This window comes from Salmo trutta, chromosome 25, assembly GCF_901001165.1.
Source record: "Salmo trutta chromosome 25, fSalTru1.1, whole genome shotgun sequence".
Taxonomy (NCBI): domain Eukaryota; kingdom Metazoa; phylum Chordata; class Actinopteri; order Salmoniformes; family Salmonidae; genus Salmo; species Salmo trutta.
In genome coordinates this window covers 19,826,235-19,848,700 of record NC_042981.1, presented here as the reverse complement: position 1 = coordinate 19,848,700, position 22,466 = coordinate 19,826,235, and the positions used below count along the sequence as shown (strand labels likewise).

At 42.5% G+C, this 22,466-nt stretch overlaps 1 protein-coding gene across 1 annotated transcript; it reads left to right on the top strand.

Moving 5' to 3' along the window:
* The first annotated feature begins 560 nt into the window (after positions 1 to 560).
* LOC115162136 (calmodulin) lies at positions 561 to 20,632 on the top strand. Its single transcript, XM_029713149.1, has 6 exons — positions 561 to 703; positions 6,314 to 6,344; positions 11,640 to 11,783; positions 18,389 to 18,495; positions 18,811 to 18,946; positions 19,485 to 20,632. The coding sequence occupies exons 1-6, from the start codon at positions 701 to 703 to the stop codon at positions 19,511 to 19,513; spliced, it is 450 nt and encodes a 149-aa protein (XP_029569009.1). The 5' UTR covers positions 561 to 700; the 3' UTR covers positions 19,514 to 20,632.
* The last annotated feature ends 1,834 nt before the right edge of the window (positions 20,633 to 22,466 follow it).

The window sequence follows — 22,466 nt, the reverse complement described above, 5'->3', positions numbered from 1 at the left end:
GGACGAGATGCAACAAACACTCAAACTGGACAGTTCTATCTCAATCTCTTCATTCAAAGACTCAATCATGGACACTCTTACTAACAGTTGTGGCTGCTTTGTGTGATGTATTGTTGTTTCTACCTTTGTTCCCTTTGTGCTGTTGTCTGTGCCCAAAAATGTTTGTACCCTGCTTTGTGTTGCTGCCATGTTGCTGTCATATTGTGTTGCTTTCATGCTGTGTTGTCATGTGTTGCTGCCATGCTATGTGGTTGTCTTAGGTCTCTCTTTTTGTAGTGTTGTGTCGTTTCTTTTGTCGTGATGTGTGTTTTGTCCTATATTTTTATTTAATAGATTTTTTATTTTTAATCCCACCCCCCTTCCCCACAGGAAGCCTTCTGGTAGGCCGTCATTGTTAATATAAATGTGTTCTTAACTTACTTGCGTAGTTAAATAAAGGTTTTTTAAAAATACAAATAAATAACATCTCTGTCAGGCACGTTTTCTGAGTTGGGAGGGATGGAGGGATACATGCTGCCTGTCCTGCAGTGGGAAAATGCGGAAGTGAGTGAGGAGGGTTTTCAGCGGCGGAGGAATACACCAAGCTATATAGACAGAGATCGCGAGAGATACACACCTTCAACCCATCAGTAGAGGTCCCGGGAACTGGTCAATCTCGTAGTCTAGTTTTAGAAAACTAACACATTCAGCGCCGACGGACATGGTGAGTATTATATCATGTGCTGCGTTGGAAATATTATTTGTAATGAAATATAATTTAAGCAAGCAATGGTAAGGTTTCCTCGTTGCATGAATGCATGCTTTTCCTGCAGAGGAAGATTCGCGTGAAACGTTGAGTGACGGTCGGAGTGATCGTGCGTCGACGCTAGCTTGTCAGATTTTTTGGTGTTACATTATTGATTATAGGATCCTTCCTACAATTCATATGCATTGCTGATTGTATTTTTGATGGACCGATATTTAAGACGAATGGTGATAACTCAAAGTATATTTTTGTCTGATGATGATCGAGGCAATTACTTCATGTCAACGAGCCAGACCTGACTCCATGCGTCCGTGAAACGGTAGCATTTTACGGTTTTAATGTTTAACAAAACCCGTGTACTGAGCCGGTAATGGAACGTGTTAAGATTCTGTAACATAATACATGTGTAATATAGAATGCAGGCTATCCGATTTTGATCAAAATAAAGCTGAAAAACCATTGAGATTTATATATTTTCCACATGCACAAGCGGACCTCTCAATGCAGCGAACAAATATCTGTTGATGCGGTTCGATGGAGCAGTGCATACGATCTACCGCTGTACCTACAGTACACCCGCCCCCATAAAATCACTGTAATTCAGAATTATATACAATATTCTAGGAATTTGACAAGATGTTGCATTTGTATTAGGCCACTATGAACCAGCAGTTCACCAGATCGTGTATCATTTTTACTATGATCAGTCTTTTTCAGGTTCTGTTCCTGTTGTATGATGTAGAATGCATCGTTTCATTTATCTTTCTGCCTCGGGAGACATTAGGGAGGAACCAAATCTATGGAATTAAAGTCTACATCTTTGCAATATTAACGGAGTTTGGTTCATGCTGTCAGTCACTTTTTTTTCTATGGTAATTACAAATAATTGATAGACTTGTTATAGGATTTCTAAACACTAATGGCTTCAATTTGATCGAAAATGTAATCTCTGTGACATTCTTGTATACTATTTGTCAGGTCGAAAGGGATATGGTACTCTTGGAATAACTGCAGCTGCCCTATCTCTGACATGACCGTGGCATGTTTGATTTATGCCTTGGTCTTACCACTTTTTATACACAGATATGGAACAATGTAGATCATATCATGTTGTTTTTCAGTTAGTAATTACCATTGACTGTCTCTGTGGGAGGGATTGGGTTGTATAGCAGCGGGAGAACAGCGTTAAAACATGAATCTCAAAGTAAATGATGTTCTTGTGCTCAATGCACACATTGTTTCTCCAGAAGCATGGAAGTAATGTCTCCACCAATGTGGGGATTACAAAGCTATGGATTGTAGTCCCTGAATCAGTGTGTCCACTGTTTCGGCCCTCGCTCGAATGTTTGCTTGGTTGTGGTGGACAATCATAAGAAGGAATCTTTTTAGATGTGTGTTGCTGTGCTGTGAAGGCGTGCACTAAAAGGTTGTGTCGACTCCACTCCCCTGCTCTCCTCTGTAGTAAATGCCTCAGCAGGTGGGTGGGTCCTCTGCTCTCTGCTGTAGTTGTGGGGACATTGACCCTGCCCCGCTCTAAATCAAATCACATTTTCAAATGTATTGGTCACGCCACAGGATCCTGCTGTGTGCCCTAACAAGGAAATGAACGTGCTAGAAGACAGCCCCAGTGTATTGAGCTGATCTGCTCTATCGGAGTTAGTGTGGTGACTCCATGTAGAAAAGGCCATTGCACTGTCTGACTGGACTCTTGTTATTCTCGCTTTACTGGCACGGAATGGCCACAACCTTTATGCTATTATAAATGCAGGGTGCCTGACAGCCTTGGCAGTGCCGGGGGGGTGCTTGTCTATCTAGGCCTACCATTCTGTAACTAGGTTACAAATGCAACAATAAGCAGCATAACCAGTTGATGTGCTGAATATTGCTGCAAGAGATTTATGAGCAAGGTTGGGTGGAGGCTATATGAGTCTATAGACGATGACTAGGCACAATATCACTGCACATGTTACATGCTCATATGTAGGGGTAGTGTCTGATTAACTCCATCCCTCTGCTGTAAGCCCTCTGCTGTAAGCCCTCTGCTGTAAGCCCTCTGCTGTAGCCCTATGTTGGAGTCTGGTGCAACGCATCACTTCTCATTTCTGAGATGTTGTACATTGTCCCTGTTCTAATAAACTTAACTAAAAGTGGAGCTTCAGTCATGTGGGCAGACAGACACAGATTCACCCAAATGGGACATAGCAGTGACAGGAAGCCCTCACTCCCAATCCTCTGTGTCACTACACTACCACCACATGGCCCTCAGGGACCAGTTGTCAATGTGATGTGAAAGTGGCAATGCCACGCTGTAGCAGCTATGGTGTTTTTAGGTCTCTGGGCCAGGATAGGATAGCTGCAGCTATGGCAGCAAGCGGTGCTCTCTCATACTGAGGTTGTGCATTTCTTGCAAATCCAGGCCAGATTTCTGGCAGCCATGTGTGTTGCGTGTGTGTTGGTCTCGTTCCCTGCCAGAGAGAGGGAGGTCCTGGCTGGGGTTCAGCAGTGCTTCATGCTGGGGTTACAGTGGGCTGGCCCTGAGGATCCAGTAGGGTGAGGAGCAGGAGGAGGACCTCCCTTCTGGGCACACTGCTAGAGAATGCTGCTGCTGCCACTGCCCAAGGAACCCAAGAGAGGGGGAGAGAGAGCCATGGACAAGGAAAAAAGTACAGGACCGGGAAAGAGAGGTGTAGGTAACACCAGAGAAACAAACATAAACATAATGCCAAAAGTAAAGATGGGTGAAGGCCTACAGGTTCAGAGAGAGAGAGGCTTAGGCTAAGGGCCTAAGGATGGTTCATAGAAAAACAAAGCCATTGTATAGCCTAGCCCTAAATGAAAGCCAATGTATCACAGTGAGGTACAATGTTTCCGCTAGGATGTTCTTCAACAGCAAAGGGGGGTATGCGGCGGATGGGTTCATCTTGTGGGGCAGGCAGCCTAAGCATCTAGCCTCTCTGACCCTGAATGCTCTGGCTCTGTCCAACTAGCCTGGCAGGGGACCCTAAGCATCTAGCCTCTCTGACCCTGAATGCTCTGGCTCTGTCCAACTAGCCTGGCAGGGGACCCTAAGCATCGTGTGACCAGGAAATTATCCTTCAGGCCCCCTCGTTGGTTTTTGTAACTGTACCACTGCGTGGACGGATTGCGGTCGGCGGGGTGGCGAAAAGCAAAACACGATACATTAACCCCAGAGCTTCTGTTGCAACGTCCCATGTGGAAGTTAGGATTCCCAAAGATATCCAATACAGGCAGCAGCCCCAATGTTAGGTTGCCGCTACAGTACAGGGGGAGGTAGCCAGTCAGTCACATCACTGCCACAGTACCTTAGGCTTCAGGTCAGGTAAACCCTGCTTCTTTATCAGTCTAGTCCTCCTCTCTGTCTGGTGCTTAGTTCAGCCAGCTGAGCCCCCACTCCCATAGACTTGACACAGCTCCCCACGGCTAGCAGCCAGAGACCTGACCAGCACAGCTCCAGTCATCCAGACAGGCAGGCTGAGGAGCCTGAGGAGAACCATGTTGCCCAAGAAGGCACCCTGCTACCAGGACGATGACCTGGTTTCTCTGTCCATGGTATATGAGCTTCTGGACCAGCAGCAGTTCTTCTATAAAGAGTTGAGTGAGCAGCAGGAGAGGAACTACAAGTCCTTCCTCCAGATGCTGGTGGACTCTACCAATAGTCGCATCGATAGCGTGGTCAAAGACGTACAGGACATGAAGAATGGCTTGCAGATCACCAAGACCGAGCTGGGGGGCGTCAGGCGCCAGGGCAACGTGAACACCAAGCGTGCGGAGTGCCTGGCCGAGGGGCTGGTGATGGTGCGAGAGGCCATGGATGTCGTCCCCTCCAAGGCCGGGGGGTCCAATGGGAAGCCCAAGAAGGGTAATCTACTTCTGGACGGCAAGCCAGAAACGAGGATAGCAGATACCTGGCAGGACCAGCCTAAGGCAAAGAGGCTGGTGGCCGACCTGACCGACCTGCATTTGGACGAGTTTCAGGTCCCAACGCTCTGCTATGCCTTTTCAATGAGTGATGGGGAAGCTGAAATTGGTTGAATACTGTATGAATGATCTGATGGGGTAGCTGCTGTGGTGTGCTCCGGTTACTGTATGAGTGATCTGATGGGGTAGCTGCTGTGGTGTGCTCCGGTTACTGTATGAGTGGTCTGATGGGGTAGCTGCTGTGGTGTGCTCCGGTTACTGTATGAGTGATCTGATGGGGTAGCTGCTGTGGTGTGCTCCGGTTACTGTATGAGTGGTGGTGGGAACGAAGATGGTAGGACAGGCTCTAATTTTGGACAGTTATCTTTTGTAGATGTGTAGAGTGAGCGCAGATTTTGTGGGGAACATGCCTGGTTGGGTGTGAAGTGTTATCTAAATGTGACTACCAGTGTCTTTACTGTCCTCATGCATTGTGTGTGTTTACTGTAGGCATATATTAAATTAAAGTGGGAAATGTGTCCGGCTTACCTCCGTAGATGGAGGTGAGGTTTCATCCCGATGTGATCATTGTATTCATATCTCGTCAGCAGATTAGTCGTGTTGCTGAAATGTAAATATGAGATCCACTGTGTGGTGACTCGTAGAGAACAACCGATAATATCGGCACGGACGATTTCCCCATTGTAGCGCGAGCGCACTGTTCTCTCGTGAAACTCCTGCAAGTAGGCCTATCTGGAGGCGAAACAAACGCACACCTGTTTCGGCGACGTGCTGGCTAGCAGGGGTAGAACATCTGAAAAAGAAAAGGAGAGCCGCACACTAGGAGCTCAGAAGCAATAATTGAATAACCAACGTTTCGACCGACGCACTGTCTTTATCAAGGTATAATGTTCAGGAGGCCTAACATGGGCCCAAATGAAAGGGAAACAGATTGTCATGTGTAGCCCCAAAGACCACTGGAATCAGCCAAAACACGCTCAATAACTCAATGCATGCATACACTCCTATTGAATATGACGTCACCTGACCCATCTTGATTTACCCAGTTTATCAAGAGATTGACCATTTTTAAATAGATTACGTTATGTAGTTGTTAAAAATAAAGTCAAATACATTGTATGGTTGTATAATTGATTTGTTATTGCATAAATGGTTGTCTCTGGAAAAAGTTATCGTAAAAATTGTATTATATTTATTATCGGCATAAAGTATTGTTCATGAACCTCCTTGACCCGCAAAAATTGCCATTGGTCGTTTTCTAGGGATGAGCAGAGCGGCAGAGGAACCAATCAACATGCATGTTAAACTGGTGTGCAATGATTGGCCTGGCCTCTCCTCCGTGCCACTGTTGTGCACTGTAACTTAACAGCACAGACAGACATGGTTACTGTATCAGGTCTCCATCTGGTTACTGTATTCTCTGCTCTGCCTTAGCTGGATCGTTACCTTGGCTACATAATATCTGATCTGTTGCTCAGTGATCACTGGCTAATATCTGCTGCTCGGAGGTGGGCTAGGATGGAAAAAGGAAGAAATTGTGCAGTTTTCTGTAGTGCTGCTTGTGTTCAGAGTTGTTAGCCAAAATACAATGGCATTGATCTTTTTTTTCCCCCCTCTTTCTGTCCTCAGGCCGACCAACTAACAGAGGAGCAGATTGCCGGTAAGCAGTCCAGCACACACACACATTTGAGCAGTGTATGAATATTTAATGTGAGTGAGGCATGTCTGCTAGCTCCTGACCACTGATGAAAACATGACATTAGCATCATCACTAACGGCTACACAAAGTCGTAGACCAACGCACGCACACAGAGGGACATTCCGTGCTGTTGCCTCTTCAAAAAGTTGAAGGAATATACAAATCACTTATGCATTTTGTTCATGTCTTATGGTAATTATTTTGTAGTAAGTTCAATACATTTAGTTAATTACCTACCAAGTTGAATACATTGTTGAATTGTGTTTTAATGTCTGGATTTCGTGATTCCAGCCATGTTCACTGCAATGCAGATTTTATACGGCCCTAATAATGGGCAGATGCCTCACCAATGGCAGACAGAGACCTAGCAGACATACCTGTTGTTGACCAGACTTTTATCCGCTCACCTTTACAATTAACAAATGTAATCCTTTCAAGTCATTCCATAGCCCAGGAGGTCAAGCTTAGGTGTGATTGTTACTGCTTGAAACCTTAACTTAATTAAGTAGCCTACGCTCTTAGAAAAAAATGGTTCCTTATAGAACCAAAAAGGGTTCTGTTGCTTTCATCTATGGAACCCCTAAAAGTGTATATACATAGAACCCTTTTATAGGGTTCTTTGATCGGAACCCGACGGGTTCTTCTTGACTGAACCAAAATTGGAATACAGAACCCTGTATGGTGACATTTATGAATTATGGCTACTACTTAAATAGTAATAATTTTAGCTAAGAATATAATAAACAAGTAAATAATGGACAAAAGACCAGCATAACTTTGAGATTTTGACATTTATATGCAAACATACTTTGGAAATATGCACTGGTAGCCAGGGAGGCATCTCTTTGTTTGATCTATTGCCCACGTCAGTCTTGGTACCAACTCCAGCTGACTCCTTTATGGAACAGCACAATATGTATTGGTTGTTGCCTGGCGGGTTCCTGGGAAGAAGAAAAAAGTAGCAAAAACATGATTTAATCTACCAAAATTGACAAAATGCTATGCAGACATAATTTTTCTGATGTAGATTAGAAGAACAATTTATATGAAGTTGTTGTCAGCAGCAGCAAAAGAGCAAAACATGGTGTGTTAAGTCATGCCATGATTAACTAGGCTATTGAATCACCAAGACTTATTATAAATAATTTTAGATGCATACCTCTTCTCAGTCAGCCCACAGCCCGTCACCTCCATTCAACAAGGGTCAGCAGCAGTCTTCAAATGGCTTCATGAAATATAGTCCCCTCATTTGACTCCATACTGAAATAAAGTAACATTTAGCTAATTGCCTATGTCAGGCTAGGTCTGGAGCTCTATTTGGCATATTCCATAATGTTTATTTGTAAGCGTTAGCTAGCTAGCTTGTAAAGTGGCTAATAAAAGTAGCCTAGCTTTTTCCTGTCTGGCTAGATGGCTAGCTTACATGCGGTGCTCAAATTCTAATAACTTTAGCTATCTAGCTATAGCTTATCATGTGACTTTAGCTTCATATATTTGAATGAAATCAAACTTTTCTTACCTTTTTTTAATAAATGTAAAAATAATGTGCTTATTTGTAAGCTACACTACATGACCGACAGTATGTGGACACCTGCTCATCAAAAATCTCATTCCAATATCGTAGGCATTGATATGGAGTTGGTTCCCCCCCCCCCCCCCCCCCCCCTTTGCTGCTATAACAGCCTCCACTCTTCTAGGAAGGCTTGTGGCCATTCATCCACAAGGCCTGGTTTGCAGTCGGCGTTCCAATTCATCCCAAAGGTGTTTGATGGGGTTGAGGTCAAGGCCCTGTGCAGGCCAGTCAAGTTCTTTCACACTGAGTTTGACAAACCATATCTGTATGGACCTCGCTTTGTGCATGGGGGCATTGTCATGCTGAAATGGGAAAGGGCCTTCCCCATACTATTGCCACAAAGTTGAAAGCACAGAATCGTCTAGAATGTGGACACTCCTTCAAATTACTGGGTTTGGCTATTTCAGCCACACCCGTTGCTGGCAGGTGTAGACAATTGATTTCACAGCCATGCAATGTCCATAGAAAAAACATTGGCATTAGAATGGCCTTACTGAAGAGCTCAGTTTGTCAAATTTGCAAAAATGTCTAAAATCTTGATTTTGCTTTGTCATTATGGGGTTTTGTGTGTAGATTGATGTAACAAAACTATTTAATCCATTTTAGAATAAGGCTGTAACCTAACAAAAAGTGAAGGGGTCTGAATACTTTCTGAATGCACTGTACAACCCCAAAGAACCCTTTTTTTCAAAGAGTATAGATAAGATAAAAGTCTAATCAAAATGTATTAGTCACATGCGCCAAATACAACAGGTATGCTTACTTACAAGCCCTTAACCAACAATGCCGTTTTAAGAAAAATAAGTGTAAAGTAACAACTTCCCCTTTCTGGGAAGGGGGTTCCGCTAGCGGAACACCTGGCCTACAGCCAGTGAAATTGCAGGGCGCCAAATTCAAACAACAAATCTCATAATTAAAATTCCTCAAACATACAAGTATTATACACCATTTTAAAGATAAACTTCTTGTTAATCCAGCCGCTGTGTCCGATTTCAAAAAGGCTTTACGGTGAAAGCACACCATGCGATTATGTTAGGTCAGCGCCTAGCCACAGAACCATATAGACATTTTCCAACCAAGGAGAGGTGTCAGAAATGGCATTAAAATTAATCACTTACCTTTGATTTTCATCTGATGGCACTCCCAGGTCTCCATGTTAGACAATAAATGTTCAATAAAGTTCATCTTTATGTCCAAATACCTCCTTTTTGTTTGAGCGATTAGTCCAGTAATCCAAATGCACAAAGCGCGGGCACAAAGTCTTGATTAAAAGTCAAAGTTCCATTTGAGTTTGTAGAAACATGTCAAACAATGTTTCTAATCAATCCTTAGGGTGTTTTTATCATAAATATTCAATAATGTTTCAACCGGACAATACTGTTTTTATTAGAAAGGGAACGGAGCTCGCGCTCACAGCCACGCGCGTGACTAAACTAAAGGCTTTCACCTGGACCATCTGCTTAGTGCTCTTTTTGCTCCCCTTTCACAATAGAAGCCTGAAACAACTTCTAAAGACTTTTCATCTAGTGGAAGCCTTAGGAAGTGCAATCTGACCCCACAGACACTGGATATTCGATAGGCATTCACTTGAACTACAAACCTCAGAATTCCCACTTCCTGGTTGGATTTTTCTCAGGTTTTTGCCTACCATATGAGTTCTGTTATACTCAGACATTATTATTTTAACAGTTTTGGAAACTTTTTAGTTTTCTATCCAAATCTACAAATTATATGCGCTTTGAGGGCACTATGGTGTTGAACGCTGAGCTGTAGTCAATGAATAGCATTCTCACATACAGTGAGGGGGAAAATGTATTTGATCCCCTGCTGATTTTGTACGTTTGCCCACTGACAAAGAAATGATCAGTCTATAATTTTAATGGTAGGTTTATTTGAACAGTGAGAGACAGAATAACAACAACAGAATCCAGAAAAACGCATGTCAATATTTTACATTGATTTGCGTTTTAATGAGGGACATAAGTATTTGACCCCTCTGCAAAACATGACTTAGTACTTGGTGGCAAAACCCTTGTTGGCAATCACAGAGGTCAGACGTTTCTTGTAGTTGGCCACCAGGTTTCCACACATCTCAGGAGGGATTTTGTCCCACTCCTCTTTACAGATCGTCTCCAAGTCATTAAGGTTTCGAGGCTGACGTTTGACAACTCGAACCTTCAGCTCCCACCACAGATTTTCTATGGGATTAAGGTCTGGAGACTGGCTAGGCCACTTCAGGACCTTAATGTGCTTCTTCTTGAGCCACTCCTTTGTTGCCTTGGCCGTGTGTTTTGGGTCATTGTCATGCTGGACTACCCATCCACAACCCATTTTCAATGCCCTGGCTGAGGGAAGGAGGTTCTCACCCAAGATTTGACGGTGCATGGCCTTGTCCATCGTCCCTTTGATGCGGTGAAGTTGTCCTGTCCCCTTAGCAGAAAAACACCCCCAAAGCCTAATGTTTCCACCTCCATGTTTGACGGTGGGGATGGTGTTCTTGGGGTCATAGGCAGCATTCCTCCTCATCCAAACACGGCAAGTTGAGTTGATGCCAAAGAGCTCCATTTTGGTCTCATCTGACCACAACACTTTCACCCAGTTGGCCTCTGAATCATTCAGATGTTCATTGGCAATCTTCAGACGTGCATGTATATGTGCTTTCTTGAGCAGGGGGACCTTGCGGGCGCTGCAGGATTTCAGTCCTTCACGGCGTAGTGTGTTACCAATTGTTTTCTTGGTGACTATGGTCCCAGCTGCCTTGAGATCATTGACAAGAACCTCCCGTGTTGTTCTGGGCTGATTCCTCACCGTTCTCATGATCATTGCAACTCCACGAGGTGAGATCTTGCATGGAGCCCCAGGCCGAGGGAGACTGACAGTTATTTTGTGTTTCTTCCATTTGCGAATAATCGCACCAACTGTTGTCACCATCTCACCAAGCTGCTTGGCGATGGTCTTGTAGCCCATTCCAACCTTGTGTAGGTCTACAATCTTGTCCCTGACATCCTTGGAGAGCTCTTTGGTCTTGGCCATGGTGGAGAGTTTGGAATCTGATTGATTGCTTCTGTGGCCAGGTGTCTTTTATCCAGGTAACAAGCTGCAGTTAGGAGCACTCCCTTTAAGAGTGTGCTCCTAATCTCAGCTCGTTACCTGTATAAAAGACACCTGGGAGCCAGAAATCTTTCTGATTGAGAGGGGGTCAAATACTTATTTCCCTCATTAAAATGCAAATCAATTTATAACATTTTTGACATGCTTTTTGCTGGATTTTTTTGTGATTCTGTCTCTCACTGTTCAAATAAACCTACTATTAAAATTTATAGATTGATCATTTCTTTGTCAGTGGGCAAATGTACAAAATCAGCAGTGGATCAAAGACTTTTTCCCCTCACTGTAGGTGTTCCTTTTTGTCCAGGTGGGAAAGGGCAGTGTGGGGTGCAATCGAGATTGCATCATCTGTGGATCTGTTGGGGCGGTATACAAATTGGAGTTGGGTCTAGGGTTTCTGGGATAATGATGTTAATGTGAGCAATGAACAGCCTTTCAAAGCACTTCATGGCTACAGATGTGAGTGCTACGGGTCGGTGACTAATTGTCTCATCAAGTTTTTACTGTAGCTCAGATGTGATATTTTTCCTTGTATTTATTTTGGACGCACAAATAGGCTATCTTCTTTTCTGCAGAGTTCAAGGAGGCATTCTCCTTGTTCGATAAGGACGGCGACGGCACCATCACAACCAAAGAGCTGGGCACTGTGATGAGGTCGCTGGGACAGAACCCCACAGAGGCTGAGCTGCAGGACATGATCAACGAGGTCGATGCTGATGGTGAGTTCCGCCTGCTGGGGTCCAACAGTGTAGGGTGAAGTTGCCCCAGATGCTGATCTTGGTTCAATTTATAATTTTCACCTGTAATGGTTAGGATTGGGGGAGGGGAAGCTGATACGAACTCTGTACCTATGGGAAACTTCACCCTGGAGCGTGTCCAACTAGGGTTATTAAGTTCCCAGGTTTTCCAGAAATCCTAGGTGGTGGATTCCTGGAAAAGGGTGGAATCCTCCAACTGGGATTTCTGTAAAAGCTGGGAATGTAAGTAAGGAGGGGCAGAAGTACTACTCCATTTCCTTGGGGGGTGTGTGTGTGTGTGTGTGTGTGTGTCGGTTCAGTCACTATAGAGTTAACCAGCATGTAGTCCTTAAAAAAAACTAACCTCTGGTTCGTTCAGCCATTCCTATGGTAAAAGAATAGGGTTTTGGGATAAACGCTGAAAATAAGGTCTGAGGATAAGGTCTGAGGTTAACACAGGCTTAGGAGATCTTATACGTTTTGTTCTATGAGATAATATCAGTCAGTTAACATGACCTTTTTATAATTGAGGCCTTATGTGCTTTTTTTATTACATAAATCTTTCAAAATTCACAAAGTTACGTTAGCTGATTTTAAATTCTCATTTATCAAATTTTATAAGCTCTCTTAACTTCTTATGGCTGAAATCCCGTTAACGGGATCGATATGACAACAGCCAGTGAAAGTGCAGAGCGCCAAATTCAAACAACAGAAATCTCATAATTAAAATTCCTCAACCATACAAGTATTTTACACCATTTTAAAGATAAACTTCTCCTTAATCCAACCACAGTCTCCGATTTCGAAAAGGCTTTACAGCGAAAGCAAACCAAACAATTGTTAGGTCAGCACCTAGTCACAGAAAAACAGCAATTTTTCCAGTCACAAAAAGCAGAAATGGAGAGAAAATTAATCACTGACCTTTGATCTTCATCAGATGGCACCCATAGGACTTTGTTACACAATGCATGTATGTTTTGTTCGATAAAGTTCATATTTATATCCAAAAATCTCAGTTTACATTGGCGCGTTATGTTCGGTAATGTTTTGCCTCCAAAACCTCTGGTGATTTTGCAGAGAGCCACACCAATTTACAGGAATACTCATCATAAATGTTGATGAAAATACAAGTGTTATGCATGGAACTTTAGATAAACTTCTCCTTCATGCAACCGCTGTGTCAGATTTCCAAAAAGCTTTACCGAAAAAGCACACCATGCAATAATCTGAGTACGGCGCTCAGACACAAAAACAAGCCAAAAAATATATCCGCCATGTTGGAGTCAACAGAAATCAGCATTATAAATATTCACTTACCTTTGATCTTCATCAGAATGCACTCCCAGGAATCCCAGTTCCACAATAAATGTTTGTTTTGTTCGATAAAGTCCATCCTTTATGTCCAAATACCTCCTTTTTGTTCGCGCCTTCAGTTCACAAATCCAAATTCACAACGCGCAGGCCAGACGAAAACTGAAAGAAATCCATTACAGTTCGTAGAAACATGTCAAACAATGTGTAAAATCAATCTTTAGGATGTTTTTTTATCATAAATCTTCAATAAGATTTCAACCCGGAGAATTCCTTTGTCTTTAGAAATGCAATGGAACTCGGCTACCTCTCACGGGTGCGCGCATGGCTGAAGCTCATGCCCATCTGGCAGACACCTGATACAATCAGCTCTTATTCCCCTCCACTTCACAGTAGAAGCCTTAAACAAGGTTCTAAAGACTGTTGACATTAGTGGAAGCCTTAGGGAGTGCAATATGACCCCACAGACACTGTATATTGGATAGGCCAAGACTTGAAAAACTACAAACCTCAGATTTCCCACTTCCTGGTTGGATTTTTTTTTCTCAGGTTTTTGCCTGCCATATGAATTCTCTTATACTCAGACATCATTCAAACAGTTTTTTTAGAAACTTCAGAGTGTTTTCTATCCAAATCTACTAATAATATGCATATCTTCGCTTCTGGGCCTGAGTAGCAGGCAGTTTACTCTGGGCACCTTCTTCATCCAAGCTACTCAATACTGCCACCCAGCCATAAGAAGTTAAGCCTTTGATAAACACAGACCTTATTTTCGCAGTTTATCCCAAAACCCTACAAAAGCTAAACTTTCCCATAGGTTTTATCCAACGAACCATGGTGGAGTTGGTGCCTACAAAAAGACGCTGTTGCTCTCTATACTAGAGGTTGACCAATTAATCCGAATAGCCGATTTAATTGGGGCCGATTTCAAGTTTTCATAACAATCGGTAATCGGCTTTTTGGGACACCGATTATGGCCGTAGTCAGCATGGCAGGTAGTCAGCGTGGCAGGCTGACTACCTGTTATGCGAGTGCAGCAAGGAGCCAAGGTAATGTGCTAGCTAGCATTAGACTTATCTTGTAAAAAAACTATTAATCTTAACAATCACTAGTTAACTACACATGGTTGATGTTACTAGTTTATCTAGCTTGTCCTGCTTTGCATATAATCGATGCAGTGCCTGTTAATTTATCATTGACTCACAGCCTACTTCGCCAAACAGGTGATTTAACCTCTTACATCTAGACGTTCCGCTAGCGGAACACCACTCCAATATCCAATGATGGGGCATGGCGCGAAATACAAACTCCTCAAATCCGAAAACTTCAATTTTTCAAACATATGACTATTTTACACCATTTAAAGACAAGACTCTCCTTTATCTAACCACACTGTCCGATTTCAAAAAGGCTTTACAACGAAAGCAAAACATTAGATTATGTCAGCAGAGTACCCAACCAGAAATAATCACACACCCATTTTTCAATCTAGCATATAATGTCACAAAAACCAAAACCACAGCTAAATGCAGCACTAACCTTTGACCTTCATCAGATGACACTCCTAGGACATTATGTTATACAATACATGCATGTTTTGTTCAATCAAGTACATATTTATATCAAAAACCAACTTTTTACATTAGCATGTGACGTTCAGAACTAGCATTCCCACCGAACACTTCCGGTGAATTTACTAAATTACTCACGATAAACGTTCACAAAAAACATAATTATTTTAAGAATTATAGATACAGAACTCCTTTATGCAATCGCGGTGTCCGATTTATTTATTTTTATTTTTTTTTATTTATTTTTTTAAATTTTTTTATTTTTTATATATATATATTTTTTTTTTTTAAATAGCTTTTCGGTGAAGGCACATTTTGCAATATTCTGAGTAGATGGCTCGCCATCACGGGCTAGCTAATTTGACACCCACCAAGTTTGGTACTCACCAAACTCAGATTTACTATAAGAAAAATTGGATTACCTTTGCTGTTCTTCGTCAGAATGCACTCCCAGGACTTCTACTTCAACAACAAATGTTGGTTTGGTTCCAAATAATCCGTAGAAATAGCTGCGTTTTGTTCGTGCGTTCAAGACACTATCCGAAGGGTGACACGCGTATCGTGACAAAAAATGTCAAAATATTCCATTACCGTACTTCGAAGCATGTCGAACGCTGTTTAAAATCCATTTTTATGCGATTCTTCTCGTAAAATAGCGATAATATTCCAACTGGGAGTCGTTGTTTTCTGAAAAAGTAAACTGAACTCTTCCCGTGCATGCGCACGCCCGTCTCATTGTTCTCAGATCGACCACTTACCAAATGCGCTACTGTTTTTCAGCCAGTAACTGCAGAGTTATCATTCAACGTTCTGGCGCCTTCTGAGAGCCTATGGGAGCCTTAAAGTGTCACGTTACAGCAGAGATCCTTTGTTTTGGATAGAGATGACAAAGAAGGCCAAGAAATGGTCAGACAGGGTACTGTACAGAATCTTCTCAGGTTTTGGCCTGCCATTTGAGTTCTGTTATACTCACAGACACCATTCAAACAGTTTTAGAAAATTTGCAGTGTTTTCTATCCAAATCTACTAATTATATGCATATTCTAGTTTCTGGGCAGGAGTAATAACCAGATTAAATCGGGTACGTTTTTTTATCTGGACGTGAAAATACTGCCCCCTATCCATAACAAGTTAACAAGCGCATTCGTGAAAAAAGCACTGTCGTTGCACCAATGTGTACCTAACCATAAACATCAACGATGTCTTAAAATCAATACACAAGTATATATTTTTAAACCTGCATATTTAGGTAATATTGCCTGCTAACATGAATTTCTTTTAACTAGGGAAATTGTGTCACTTCTCTTACGTTCTGTGCAACAGAGTCAGGGTATATGCAGCAGTTTGGGCCGCCTGGCTCGTTGTGAACTGTGTGAAGACCATTTTTTCCTAACAAAGACAGCCAACTTCGCCAAACGGGGGATGATTTAACAAAAGCGCATTTGCGAAAAACGCACAATCGTTGCACGAATGTACCTAACCATAAACATCAATGCCTTTCTTAAAATCAATACACAGAAGGATATATTTTTAAACCTGCATATTTAGTTAAAAGAAATTCATGTTAGCAGGCAATATTAACTAGGGAAATTGTGTCACTTCTCTTGCGTTCATTGCACGCAGAGTCAGGGTATATGCAACAGTTGGGCCGCCTGGCTCGTTGCGAACTAATTTGCCAGAATTTTACATAATTATGACATAACATTGAAGGTTGTGCAATGTCACAGCAATATTTAGACTTATGGATGCCACCCGTTAGATAAAATACGGATCGGTTCCGTATTTCACTGAAAGATCTAACATTTTGTTTCCGAAATGATAGTTTCCGGATTTGACTATATTAATGCCTCATTTCTGTGTGTTTATTATAATTAAGTCTCTGATTTGATAGAGCAGTCTGACTGAGCGGTGGTAGGCAGCAGCAGGCTCGTAAGCATTCATTCAAACAGCACTTTCCTGCGTTTGCCAGCAGCTCTTCTGTTCATGACTTCAAGCCTATCAACTCCTGAGATTAGGCTGGCAATACTAAAGTACTTATTAGAACATCCAATAGGCAAAGGTATATGAAATACAAATGGTATAGAGAGAAATAGTCCTATAATAACTACAACCTAAAACTTCTTACCTGGGAATATTGAAGACTCATGTTAAAAGGAACCACCAGCTTTTATATGTTCTGAGCAAGGAGCTTAAATGTTAGCTTTTTTACATGGCACATATTGCACTTTTACTTTCTTCTCCAACACTTTGTTTTTGCATTATTTAAACCAAATTGAACATGTTTATTTATGAGACTAAATTGATTTTATTGAAGTATTAAGTTAAAATAAGTTCATTCGGTATTGTTGTAATTGTCATTATTACATATACATTTAATCGTTATCTGTTTTTTTTTTTTGGTCCTCCAATAATCGGTATCGGCGTTGAAAAATCATAATCGGTTGACCTCTATACTACTCTCCCTTCATAACCCGATGGTGATGAGTAGTGATTCTTATTGATCAGTTATTGATAGGCTGTGGATAAACGCATCAAGAACTCTAACTTGTGTTAGTGCTTGGACTGGAAGTGTTCTCATTGAACACCATGTCTCCTCTGACTGACTGTCTGTCACTATCTAGATCAGGCAGACCGAGCGACTGGCTGCAACAAAGCCAGTTAAATAACCGCATTAGGTAATAATGGCCTAGTGAAATCCATGACATAATCCACTCTGAGCTCTGCTGGGCTGTACATTCTCTGAGGCCCCACGGCCCAGGGAAATAGTTCACATCAGCTGTGGTAGACCCTGCCTACACACACAACAGTAGCAGTCCATTTATTCACACACTGGGGAAGGTGGAACGGCCAGTCTGTGCATTATACGGCCCTGTATAAATAATGGAATAGTCAGACACCCACACACTGGGGACATGCAGAGTGGAGAACAGAACAGATGTGCATTGATTCACTGGGGAACTGTATGTCAGCCATGTACCACCAGGGGAGGGGACAGCTGTGTGCTCAAGAGAACAGTCTTACCCAGGAATCACACGCATGATCACACACCTAAACATCTGAGGGCTGCAGGGATTTTTTTTCAGCCATTTTAAATACATGGGCCTAAGAGGGGGGGGGGGGGGTAGAAAAATGTTTTCAATGTAAACGGCTAAAACCAGATATATAGTATGTAGAAAAGATAATGGACTTATAGTTTTTATAATATAACCTTTGAGAAGTGACAATCACTTAAATAAAATCTAGAGTCAGTGAGAATTTGAAAAATTCCAAAAACAATTAATTTAGAAGTATTGATTTTATGTTTGAGCAAAATAACACCGCATTAGCCATGGCAAAATGCATAGAATTGCAGGAAATTTGCTTAACCATGCCTAAATTTCTCTACACTACCATGATGGGGGGGCCTCAAATGTTCTTGAAAATTTGGCCGCGCTGACTGCGCCCATTGGCAAGCCTCTTTTTTTTATTTATCCAGAAAAAACCCTCGACTGTACCTAGAGACCCTCCTATTACACTGTTGTAGTGGTCTAGAGTACACAGCCCACTCTAGACAACGCATGGCCCATTGCAACTGGGGTTTTAATCCCAGATAAGTAACTATCAATTCTGCCTATCCACTTCTACTGGTCTCCCCCTTTCCAACGGTCTACAAAAAGCAAGCTAAACCGTCTCTCTCTCTCTCTACTTCCTCTCTCCATCTCCCAGGCAATGGAACCATTGACTTCCCAGAGTTCCTTACAATGATGGCCAGAAAAATGAAGGACACAGACAGCGAGGAGGAGATTCGCGAGGCGTTCCGGGTGTTCGACAAGGTAAGGGTTGTGGGGGTTTTTAATTTTATATAGATAGATAGAGAGATAGAGAGAGAGATATATATATATATATATATATATATATATATATATATATATATATATATATATATATATCTCTCTATCTCTATCTATCTTCACCTCATGTATACATTGCCACTATTTGTTTGTCAAGCAGTATATGGTCAGTGTTATCCTGTATGGTTGCTCTTACTGCATACATAAGTTACATTAGTATGTTAAAGTCCTTTTGTAAAAGGCAGGTGTGTTTACTGTGAGGTCACACACTCACACCTCACATCGTCTCCCCTGCAGGATGGGAACGGTTACATTAGTGCAGCAGAGCTCCGTCATGTCATGACAAACCTGGGAGAGAAGTTAACAGACGAGGAGGTCGATGAGATGATCAGAGAAGCCGACATCGACGGAGACGGACAGGTCAACTATGAAGGTAAGAAGAGAACAATGCAACTTTTCTCTCTCCCTCTCTCCCTATCTTGTTCTGCTGTGAGGGAGTGTACAGTAGTTCTCAGCAGTGTCCCTATGGGGGGGCCTTGATTCAGGACAGCTCACCCACTCAGTCGTCTTCACCATGCTACTGTACAGTAGAGTCAGTCTTTTGTTTCTACTGCTCCCCGCATCCCTTCTCTACAGCTCCAATCCACCTCTTCTCTCATCACTTTGTACTGCCCGATCCCCCTCTTCACTCTCTACCACTCATCTCCCTCTTCTCTCATCCCTTTCTAGCATCCTGAGCCCCCTGTTCTTTCTTATATAATTGGTCCATCTCTCTGTAGTGGGATATTGGGCTTACTGAACAGTCTCCATGACGATGACAGATAACAGTTTAATTTGTTTTATGATCTGTATGTTTTATTTAATTATGTCTGGATCTGTGAAGTGTAATTGCTGGCTTGATCAGTGGTTGGTTGGTTTCTGTTCGTTCTCCTCATGTCTATTTTGTTTTTGCTTTGCTCTTTTGTCCACAGAATTTGTACAAATGATGACAGCAAAATGAAGCTCTCCTACCCTTCTCCTGGCCTCCTTAGAAGACAAAAAAAAATCAGTCACATGTTTTACTTACCTCTTGCAAAAATCATACTGTTTCTGTATAGAAAACATAACTGAATGTTGAAAATGACAAATCTGTCCACATAAAATAAGTTTTAAAAATTAAGCAAAAACAAATGATCTGCATGTACTGATTAGTGGTCCTGTCCCCAAAGATAAGTTTAGACATCAGTAATAAGATAAATTATACCTGTAAACAAAATGTCAACAACTAAAGAAAGCACTTGGTGAACTGCCTATTGGTTCCAGTTGCTAGTGGTAATGTTTGGGCTGGCCATTTTATATTTTTTTCTGTTTCTGTTCTTCATGCATGCAGCTTGAGACTGGTGCCGCAGTCTGGCCAATGGGCTCACTCTGATTCCACAGCAGTGCCGTGGGTACCGTTGGTGGGTTTTGGTGCAGTCTATATTGAAAGACGAGCTCACAAGGGATGGGGAGTCATACTAAACCACCGGAGGTTGGTGCACCTTAATTGGGGAGGATGGGCTTGTGATGATGGCTGGACCAGAATGGGTGGAATGGTATCAAATGGATCAAACAAGTGGTTTCTATGTCTTTGATGCCATTCACTCCATTCCAGCCATTATTATGAGCCGTCCTCGCCTCAGCAGCCTCCACTGTACTAAACTCACATAGAGATGGAATTAATGGGACCTTTGCAGTTTGCTTAATTCATTACAAAAATTAATATTTTTAAGATGATGAACATTTACAAAATAAATACATTTAGAACTATGTTTGGCATGTTGGGAATATTTGGTGTTCTGTTTCCTTGTTGTGAGTGAAACTTTGGGTGGGAGGCGGGCTGGAGATCTTTTTACCTGCTAGGGGAAGTGTTTGTTTTTTGGCAAGGGAATGCGGATGTACCGTCAATGTTTCTACCTTCTGTTTCTTGACTCTGACCATGGTTGCGTGTGGGTTTTGAGTGACCTATAGCGCATCATAGGGTCTTCAACACCAGAGTCTTCTCTAGACTGTTCATCTTGAATTCAGTTTACCTTCATTCCAAGTTGTACATGCTAGTCTTTGATTATAATTTTTTTTTCAATAAAATACCATGAACTTATCCTTGTAACTCTCCCACCCTTTGTGTCCGTTGTGCATGCAGATCTGTCGGTTGCGACACTAAGTGAATTTGTATTACATTAGAATAGGACAGGTTTGATAACCCAAATGTCTCTCCTTGAAGATTCTGTCCTTTTAACTTATTAACCTCTAAACGTCTTAAGCTGTGTATGGAATTGTTTTAAGATTGTCATACCAGGGATCATTTAGCTATTCGATTTTGAATTTTAGGACCCCTTTTGGTGTAAAGCTAAAATATTGAATTTGGCCATTACTACTATAGCCCATAGAAACGCATTGAGTAACAGATTCTTAAATGTCAAAAATGTATCAAGGTTTTGAAGTGTCTGGCCTATATCTAGGAGATCTAAGAAAGCTCAGGAAATGTTTTTTGTTTGACACCTATTTAACCCTTATTTTTGTTGGGATAAACCTACCTCCATTTGTTTTGTATGGGTTACCTTCAGATGAGTCCCATGACACTTGTGGGGGTTATAGAGCAAAACTGGGTGGGGTGATATTAGTTTGTAGCCCAAACAATTTGGATGCTACAGACAGAAGTTGGTACATCAGTGTCACTGACTTCAGACGAGTCCAGTGAGACCGCTCGGCCACCTTCCACCGCAGATGCGGAAGGCCGACGTGGGCAGATGCGGTGGATTGAGATGCAACAAAAAAACTGATCTAGCTTAAACTGAAGATTTTTTTTATTTTTTTTAATGTTACTTTCAATAGACTCTTAGGGATTTATTTTTATTTAACTAGGCAAGTCGGTTAAGAACAAATTCTTATTTTATGATGACGGCCAAACCCTCCCCTAACCCGGACGACGCTGGGTGAATTGTGCGCCGCCCTATGGGACTCCCGATCACGGCCAGGTGTGATACAGCCCGAGATCGAACAAGGGTCTGTAGTGACGCCTCTAGCATTGAGATGCAGTGCCTTAGACCACTGCACCACTTGGGATTAATGCACACCCTCACCCTACCTCTTCTTCACTGACATTTAATTACCCCATTCGGATAATTGCCAGGCCTATGATTTGATGACTCATCTCATTTTAGATAAAAAGATACAGCCCACGTTTCATCGTGTTATACCAGAAGGAGATCACTATCCAGGCAGTTAACAGTGGCTGAATGGATTGGTGTGAACCCCCTCATCCCCCTCCATCCTATACCAGATGGTGACACGTTAGTTTGAAACTAATGGCTGTCCTCAAAGTCTTGCAACGATCCTGAGCTGAGCATGCTTCCCTTTCCCGGCCAACCCAACGATCCTGAGCGGAGCATGCTTCCCTTCCCGGCCAACCCAACGATCCTGAGCGGAGCATGCTTCCCTTCCCGGCCAACCCAACGATCCTGAGCGGAGCATGCTTCCCTTCCCGGCCAACCCAACGATCCTGAGCGGAGCATGCTTCCCTTCCCGGCCAACCCAACGATCCTGAGCGGAGCATGCTTCCCTTCCCGGCCAACCCTCTCTACCGCCCGCTGCTGCCTACACTCTAGGAACCACTTACAGCAGAGAGGGAGACTGGGATCACCATAGTAACACATGTCTTTTTTGGGAACCGTGTTACTCAATATTGTTATGTGTTTTGTTTCATGAGGACTTCTCTCCCAAGCTGAGCGGTTGGTCGTCGAACGTCTGCTTTCACAGAGAGCGAGTGAGCGACTGTGGGTTGCCAAGCAACCGCAGGCGCATGCTGGGATGACGGGAGGGAAAGAGAGCGGGAGAATATCTGCTGTTCTGCAGGGCTCACAAAGCCACAGCATCAATTGATTTCTCACCCCACCCCTCAAAGTGATGTAGGGAGATGTGTCTCAGCTTCTAGT

Coding starts and splice junctions, on each gene's coding strand:
- LOC115162136 (XM_029713149.1), top strand. Junction 6,345..11,639: donor AACAGAGGAGCAGATTGCCG/GTAAGCAGTCCA, acceptor TCTTTTCTGCAG/AGTTCAAGGAGGCATTCTCC. Junction 11,784..18,388: donor CAACGAGGTCGATGCTGATG/GTGAGTTCCGCC, acceptor TCCATCTCCCAG/GCAATGGAACCATTGACTTC.